Source organism: Patiria miniata, unplaced genomic scaffold (genome assembly GCF_015706575.1).
Source record: "Patiria miniata isolate m_02_andy unplaced genomic scaffold, ASM1570657v1 HiC_scaffold_7, whole genome shotgun sequence".
Classification (NCBI taxonomy): domain Eukaryota; kingdom Metazoa; phylum Echinodermata; class Asteroidea; order Valvatida; family Asterinidae; genus Patiria; species Patiria miniata.
The window spans coordinates 40,556,109-40,565,357 of NW_024037074.1; the positions used below are offsets into that span (position 1 = coordinate 40,556,109).

General features: G+C 42.2%; 1 protein-coding gene across 1 annotated transcript in view; it reads right to left on the reverse strand.

The window, feature by feature from the left end:
• The window catches only part of LOC119745577, a 29,519-nt gene extending 23,448 nt beyond the window's left edge, over positions 1-6,071 (reverse strand). The window contains exon 1 of the mRNA XM_038222035.1: positions 5,585-6,071. Within this exon, the coding sequence (XP_038077963.1) occupies positions 5,585-5,894 (310 nt within the window). The 5' untranslated portion in view covers positions 5,895-6,071. The remainder of the gene's footprint in view (positions 1-5,584) is intronic.
• Positions 6,072-9,249: the final 3,178 nt, after the last annotated feature.

Consider the following 9,249-nt stretch of genomic DNA (forward strand, 5'->3'; position numbering starts at 1 on the left):
TTTCCGTTAGTAGTTTTTTTTTTTTTATTCGGCGAAGTGAACGCAAACGTTGACACGATGCACACGCGTGCGGTTGCTTTAATTTTTTGGATCAGTGCGCGACATCACGTAGCTGCATTCGGCTTAGAGAGAAACGCGTCTGGGACGCTGAATTCAGGCCCAATTCAAGGCATGATTCAGCAACTTTTGATTTGAAATCAATATCCTAGAAAGTTGTTTGTCTCGAAATATACAGCTGAAGCTGAGCTGAAACTTCATCAGGTTAGTTGTTCAGCACCCTTCTCTAGATTCTGAGCACATTTGTTGCTTCAAACGAACAAAATGCACAAATTACAAATACTGGAATGTTTATTTGTACCTTTAATTCAATATTAGGTTTTGCTGTTCCACTGATGTGATTTTGGTCAGATCGAGCCAGCCAACTGACCCTAGCAAGCTCAGTGGTCCAGTGGTAAGATGTCTGCACTAGTAAGCAGGAGGTCGTGGGTTCGAGTCCCACCCTAGTAAGCTTGTATATGTGTAAAGGAAAATTCTCACAAACCCTCAGACAACACTGAGTGTATTGTGTTTATCAAATCATGTCAGTGAAGGGCAAAACCCAACTTTGCATTTAAAGATACAGCAGATCAGTTAATGTCAATGGCATACTGTTAATTGGAGGCAATTTGGAAGGTATAACGACAACTCATACTTCTATGTCGAATCACAAAACAAGGGACTGGTCCAATGTTCAGTGACACAATAATGAGATTATGAGCTTCATGTAAACCATCAGTGTAATTAATGCTTATCAGGCGAAAAGTTTTTTTTCGATAAAGTTGACATACATGTTCGTGCAAGTAAATTCTGTATCAATAAATCTACTTTCAAATTAGCTGAATGAGAAATACATTCAGTCTTCGGCCCATGAGGTAGTATATGGTGAAAAAAATAATGTCAAATTGAAATTGTTGCAGGTTTTAAGCTATTCGTCTTAGAAATCATAACATACATTTGTAAATCTTGCACATTAACATCGTGACCAGTAGGCCCCTAATTTCAGGCAAAATCGATAATAATTTATAATTGAGACAGAACAGGAAGAAAGAAAGAAAGAAATTAGAAGAAAAATACTTTCAGAAGGAAAAAAATTAATTTTCAGCAGAAAAAATATGGCTTTCCTGCCATTGTCAATGGCGGGGAAAAAAAAAAATCTGCATCCCTTAGTTCGTTCTGTTCCAACACTGTGCCATATTGTCTGTCTTTATTCCCCATCAACTATTCCCCACATGACCAGCCTCACAGACAAGGGAGTACTTCATGTGTTTTCTTCAGGGCAATACAAATTCCGCTTTAGTGCGCTCTGTGTGGATGGTAATATGCAGACTGCCTTTTTTAAATGTCAAATTTATCAAACATCAATAAGGCAAGGGAGCTAAAAATAGCTCTGCCCACAGGCCAACAAACACTGGGCCCATTAGGGCCTTTGTTAGATCCAGGCTCCATTTTCTATTTATAGACCATTAATATTGAAGGCAGGTGTAAAGAGCTGCTTGGAAATGTCTATTTTTAGAAATTCAACCTGAAGTGGTATTTACTTTTCTGACGTTCAGTATGATATGCACCTAAAATGCAATCTGCTGTGCTGATACGTAATTAAAGCCCATGTACATGTCATGTACATGTACATGTACTGGTAATTACATGCATGCTTGATACAATGTAGTTTTGATACATTGTATGTTTGTGAGGAACAAACATACAATAATCCAGCCATATATTTCATATAAATCTCATGTTGGGAAACAGTTTCATTAAATGTACAATGCTTAGTTCCCTTATTGTTGTCCCCTTTTTTGGAGAACATTATAATGTTCAAAACACATACATTTATTAGATGCTACATGTACATGTATGTAGTTTGTAATGCACAATGCACAAGATATTTAGACTACTTTTGTCCACTTGAAAATAATATACATGTAGAGTACTTTGTACTATTTGCAACACTCTATCCTTAGTTTGTTTTTGTTTACAAGGCTGTGCTTTCTGGACAAAATATAAAAAATACATGTACATGTATGTAAACAAGACAATTACATGTATAATCGTTTGCCCTATTCAATAGCACTGGACTGTAAAAAAAATAAATTAAAAATTGATCAATTAGTTTTCTTTACCACCATTATTGTGTACATTGTACGCACATAATATATGTGAACTGGCACAAAACTTTAGTTTTTATACGCTGAACGCTGAACACTGTACACAATGCAAGCAATTATGGTGCTAAGTGATGTGTGATAATGTGCTACTCTGCCCCAAAATCCCAATTACACAGTTAATGGCTAGATTTTAATTGTCTATTACTATGGAAGTGGACAAATATAATTACATTAGTTACCGGTACATTACCATACAGCAAGAGCAGAACTATAGGCCTAATATGGCTCAAAATTTTTGCATAATTGAACAACCATTTAAAGTGTTCACCATACTTGGTTATGTACAAAACTAGTCTACATGTCAATGTTTGTACACATAAAGAAAATCCTGAAAAGTACACGTATGTCCATATTTGGCCACACATTTAAGAAAAAAATGCCATACAGCTTTAACTAATAGTAAACTGTACAAATGTATGTAGGCCTACATACATGTGTACAGGTGTACACGTGTACATGTACATCAATATAGAGTTTTAAATTAATAGAATATTCAAATAAACCACAAACAGAACCTCACTAGATGCATTACACATGTACATACGTGTGCATACATGTACATGTTTAATTTTTTCTACATTGATCACAGAAACTGACTGGAGCGGGGTTTGAACCTGTGACCTCCGGATTGCCATTCCAGTGCTCTACCAACTGAGCTATCCAGCCCTACCGGTATGTTGGCATGTTTAAACCCTACTCCAGTCGATATCTTTGTTCAACGTTGAAAAAAATTATTATAATGCACCCAGTCAGTTTCCCCTTTGTGGTTTATTTGAAAATACCGGATCTGATACACCGTGCCCTCTGGAGACATGCACAAAATAGGGAACAAAAGATTGTATACGTCTCCACAGGGCAATTTCTATAGATGAATACGTCTCCACAAGGTTTTCACGAAATACCGTAGATATATGGATTTTACTCAAAAACTAGGAATTTTCAAGGTATGTTGATCAGTTGCAAATGGTAGAGTTTTAGAAAAGGGATATTAAGTCCGAATTTCAGCCAAGGAAATTAATTCTGGTTTTAATAAGAGGATTTTGAAACTGTACTTTCAAACTCGAAAACTTTAGTGCACGAGAACAAACAAATGTCTCCACAAGGATACAAATTTCAGTATGTGTACATATGTAATTAAAAGCTGTACATGTATCCTCTTTGAGTGATCCCTGTTTGCTATTTTCCGGATTTGCAGCATTGTAATGTTGCTGGCAGCGTGACTTCAGGAGAGATCCCTGGCTACATGGCATGTATGCATACGGCATTCAGGTTTATGGCTTCTGACTAGCGCCCCTTGAACAAGGACATTGATACATTGGGGAACCACTAACAGGTTGGATAACTCTGTTGGCAGATCACTGGAACAGCAACCTGCAGGTTGTAAGTTCAAACCCCGCTCCAGTTGATTTCTTTATTCAACATAGACAAAACAAATGGAATAGAAAGCCAAACTTTCCAGAACAACGAATTTGTTCTGCATTTTTACTTTTACAAGCAAGTCATTTTTTTGGATGAATACTGCTTAAATGTATTGACAAAAAGAACATTCAGTTTAAATTCTGTGATTTAAAAAAAAAAAAACCTAATTATCAGAAAGAAACGACCATTGGCAACATAAATTTTGTATTGAACGACACTATCTAGGGCTATAAACATGTAATCATCAGTCCAGCTCTGTTTGTTAGGATTATGCAAAACTGAGGAACCGCCTTTAAATTCATACATGTAGATGTTTAAGCTGGCATTGGCAAAACTTGAATTCATATTTCGACCATTAGGCCGAAATATTCCTCTGGCCAGCAAATTCAGTCATGCCAATAAATCAAGTGACTGCTTTTAACAATTAATTAAGAATTCCCTTGTTAGTTTGATGCATGGCAAGGGGAAGAAATGGAAGACATTTTTTACCGTCTGTGAATGAGTGGTTTGCATTTTACGGGTAGTACATGTACGGGTGCCAACTACCCTTGACCAAAAAAAAAAAATTCTGCTTCCGATTACATGGCATTTGAAAATAGGGTAGGTAGCTAGGGGGGGGGGGGGGGCGCCTCGGGGGGCTTGAGCCCCCCCCCCCCCCCCCCCCCCCCCCCCCCCCCCCCCCCTAAAACCAAATCCTGGGTGTGCCACTGACTCGAGTGCCCGGTTCCGATGCACTCTGTATGGTGAATTATCAAACAATTGGAGGGTTTTTATAGCACTAGCGGGAAGTCGATGAAAGAAGTATTCAGCAAGACAAGTTCGCTTGTATCCCCCACCCTGCAAACAGTGCGGCGGGTGCTGGGAATGGCTGATGCCACTTTGCAGAATCTTGTGACGGAAGAATGGATGGCATTATGAGTAACTTATCATGACCTTCGCATGCAGCTAGCACGGGCTACATACATATACGTATGATAAACGGTTACACCTCTATGTTCCGACACCCCTATGTTTCGACTGCACATATTCCTATTCCTAACCCTAACCCTAACCGGGAGTAACACAATCTAGGTTGTCGGAACATAGGGGTGTTGGAACATAGAGCAGTCACCTGATAAACAGCTGTAGCCTATTTGTGCGCTGCATTTCCTCCATGATTCTACGTCACAGGTCAAAATCTATCCAATTAGAGCTCAAAGAGATCAGCCCTTCCCAGCATCCTGTTGGCTAAATACGAGGCGAACAAGACAAGCGTCTTTAGCCTGCACTCACTGCGCGCAAAAGGTTTATTTACTCTGTCAATAGAGGACGCTGTTTCTCTTTCTTTTTTTAAATTCAGACTTTGTATTTTTATCGTAGTTCTTCTCATTGCAAACCATTGTGGAAGCGGGAACAAGGTTTATTGGATAGAATACACAGAAATTTACATGTCTGGAAAGTTTTATAAAATTTGGCAGACCATATCACCTATGTCAAAAACTATATAACATCACAAGACTCACCAAAACAGCTGACTAAATTACACTCAAAAGTGACATTTAAAATTATACATTTCTTGACACATCTGAACAACTGGTAATGACATTGTCTGAATATCAGCAGGTTTAATCTTGTTGAAAGAGGGCAGGGCATTGAATTGAGGGAAATTTAAAAAAAAAAAAAAAAAAGCGTAGGCCTAAAATGTTTAAATGATGTAAAAGTACACTTCACTTGAAATTCACTTGGGAAAGAATGTTGCAACCTGACGCCACTTTGTTTCCTTATATATCATCCCAATGAAGGTCATTCATTGCGAAAATGATGATAAGACATGAATCTGGGACCGAGAAACATTTCCAATTTTGTTAGGCAACTTTCTTGACTACAAAAGTACAATGTACTTTGTACACAACCGCTGAAGTGGTGTCAGGTTGCAACATTCTTTCCTTCGCAGGTATTTTTTTTGTTCTGTCAAATTTTACCAGCTGCGATGCGAACTCTTGCTTCATCATCGTTGAGTGAATGGAGAGCATACAATCGGAGTTGTGTGGCAAAAGTCTCACTGCCCCACTCGTGCATTACGACCACCTTGGAGCCCAACAGAACCCCTTGCCTCGTCTCCCACGATGTCTGAGAATCCTGACCGTGCAGCAAGCTCGTCAACGCCGTCTCCAAGCGCTCCAGGCCCGGCGGGTCGCACTCGTCCATCAGCCGCTGAAGCTCGCCCAAACCTCGGTCTCGGTCAAGTTTCTTCTCTCCACAGAGCAGCTGGAGCGTAGCCTCCGTCGACATTTTGTGGGATGGTTCTACTGATTATTCCTTCATTAACTGATGAAGCCTTGTGAACTTTTACTGAAGCGGCGAAGAATCGGTGTGGGTTTTTAACGAAATATTCGCATCGTCATCATCCAAGCATGATCCAAGGAACCACTGCACTGGCACCGTAAACACACGTACTACTTATCGCGCGCAATCCGCGCTACTATCCACTGATTTGGTGAACGACGGTCAGGCGACACGACTTAAGCTCAATGGTACCCGACTATTGTATTTTTGAGGGCGCTCTTCAACATAGACGGGCGCAATCGAACCAGTAAAAATATATTCTTTTTGACAGCAAATACAAAATAATACAATGTGAAAGTGCCGCGTTTGGTGGATGCCTGGTCTGGCTAGGTTCAATTTTTCTTTTCAACTCCCTGATGGCAAAGACCTTCTCTTCCATTTCAAACGATATGTAATTAGTAAGAAAGAGTATGAAAAAAACAAATGACAATTTGTTGCTCCCCTATGCTTCTCATTATTTTTGTCATCAATTTTTCAAATTGTCAATTGTACAACTACAAGATTGTCAATTTGTATGTTTTATTTAACGACAGATTTTTTTTCAACTTTGGATGTCTGCAACAGTTTGGGTTGCTTTTTTTTACGACTGTGATGCACAAACAGATCCGCCTGAAATATTGTCGGACCCCAATTCATCACTAAAGTGTGCAGATTTTTTTTCGATGATGTCTCTTTAAGTTAATAACCTTTGTATTGCTTGAGAAATAGCAATTTACAAATAGCACATGCAGGAAGAACAAGGTTAACCTTAGGCGTGAATACAACTTTTGGGAAAAGCAAAAAGTAAAAGGAAAACGGGCCCTATTATTATGAAAGTTGGTGTACACGTGCTTTTGAGTGTGGCACCTTGAAAAATAGATTTTCAAATTGAATTGATAATTTTCTAGCTTTACATTAGTTATGAGCTTTCCAATGCGACATCGCACGAAAAAGATTGGCCCATGACAAGCAATTAATTAATTTACTTCAACTTTTGAATTAAGAGTGGGACGCTCCTAATTCGTTCTGAATAGTGTGCGCAAATTCTGAACTGGAGCACACCACTTAAAACCAATATTTAAAACGTTATGAAGGCCTGCAAAAACAAACAAGCAAAATTATTTGTTACAGGACATTATATTCCTTTATCTTTCGTTCGGAAAAGAAATTTTGAAAAAGCACGTTTATACCAACTTAAATCGAAAACTACTTAGCCGTTTTCATTGGTCGCGCACCGTCTGGAGATTGTCCGGCGGCTGACCAGGCCATGTCTTTGCGGACGAATGTCTTTGCGGACGAATCTCCAGACGGTGCAGAGACAGAATGGATTACCACCAAAGCACAAGACATTACCATCGTCAACATCTACAAACCACCACCCAGCAGACTGATCCCATCGTCCCTGCCAGATGTCCCAGCCCCTGCCGTGTATGCTGGTGATTTCAATAGCCATCATACAGACTGGGGTTACAGCAGCTCCAACGCTGATGGCGACTTCCTGGTAGACTGGGCCTCGACTGTAGATGCTACACTCCTATACGACCCAAAGGAGCCGCAGACATTCTACTCTGCACGATGGAACAGTACCACCAATCCAGACTTGGCATTTGCAAAATCACATAACAACCAGCCCCTCCCTGTAAGACGCATCCTGGACATGTTTCCCCGGTCACACCACCGACCGTCGCTCATCACCATCCCATCGTTGGTCCAGTCTGTGCAAGGGAGGGATGTCAAGAGGTGGAACTTCCGGAAAGCTAACTGGGCAGGCTTCACCAGACAAGTGAACAAGGCAGCTGCCGGTCTACCACACCCGTGCCCCAACAACCTGAATGATGCCTACGACTCATACTGCAAAATGCTGCTGGATGCCGCCAAGAACAACATCCCCCGTGGTGTGCGCAAAGCCTATGTCCCCTGTTGGGACGACGAATGTGAACATCTACTTCGCGCCCATTCAGTAGCACAAACAGCTGAAGATAGGGACAAAGCAGCAGACGACCTATTCTGCAGGTTAAATGAGAAGCGCAGGCAACGTTGGATTGAGACTGTGGAATCAATCGACTTCACACACTCAAGCCGACGGGGGTGGCAGACTCTAAACAAGCTGACAGGAAGGTCAACAACCCCGGCACAGTGCCCCATCACTGCAAACTCCATCGCATCGCTCCTGCTGAGTAATGGCCGCTTCCCTAATGCAGACAAGGACTTCACTAGAAAAACATCAGCAAGAGTCCATGAGCTGCTGAGGGCCCCAGGATGCAATCACAACCTATCGATCGACTTCACATCACAAGAAATCGATAAGGCCACACAACGCCTGAAGACTGGTAAGGCACCAGGCATAGACGGCATCCACCCTGAGTACATAAAACATCAAGGCAAGAAGGCAACTGACTGGCTCCGTTCCTTCCTCTCCACATGCCTCCAGTATTCAAAGCTGCCAAAGATCTGGCGCCGTGCCAAGGTAATTGCCCTGCCGAAGCCAAACAAGCCGAGCGACGACCCGAAGGGATACCGGCCCATCTCACTGCTGTGTGTATCCTTCAAGCTCCTGGAACGCCTCATCCTGGCGCGCCTCACCCCAGTGATTGACCCCAAGCTGCCCAAAGAACAGGCTGGCTTCCGAAGTGGTAGGTCGACAACAGACCAGGTGACCCTTCTGTGCCAGGACATAGAAGACAGCTTCCAGACCGGCGAGAAGGCTGGTGCTGTCTTCCTCGACCTTACAGCTGCCTACGACACTGTCTGGTTGCGTGGGCTACATATGAAGCTTCTGGAAACCATCCCAGACAAGCACATGGTGAGCTTCATTATGGAGATGCTGAGCAACCGCAGCTTTCAGCTCCACACCAGCAACGGCCAAAGCAGCAGGACGAGAAAGCTCAAGAATGGCGTCCCGCAGGGCTCAGTTCTGGCACCAATACTGTTTAACATCTACATCTATGACCTACCCGCAACAACATCAAGGAAGTACGGCTACGCAGACGACCTGGCCATTTTGCTCAGCAAGCCATCCTGGGAAGCAGTAGAGGAAGGCCTCTCTGAGGACATGAACATCCTGTCTTCATACCTGAAGGACTGGCGCCTCAAGCTCAGTGTGGAGAAGACTGTATAGCAACAATGTTCCACCTCTACAACAGGGAAGCAACCCGTGACATCAACATCATGGTCAACGATGCCCGGCTACGGTCCCAGTCCTCCCCAACATATCTTGGAGTGAAGCTTGACCGAACGCTGTCCTTTAAACAACACCTGGACAGTGTCAAGGGAAAGACCACCGCCCGTGCCGCGCTAATACGACGCCTAGCCGGTACCACGT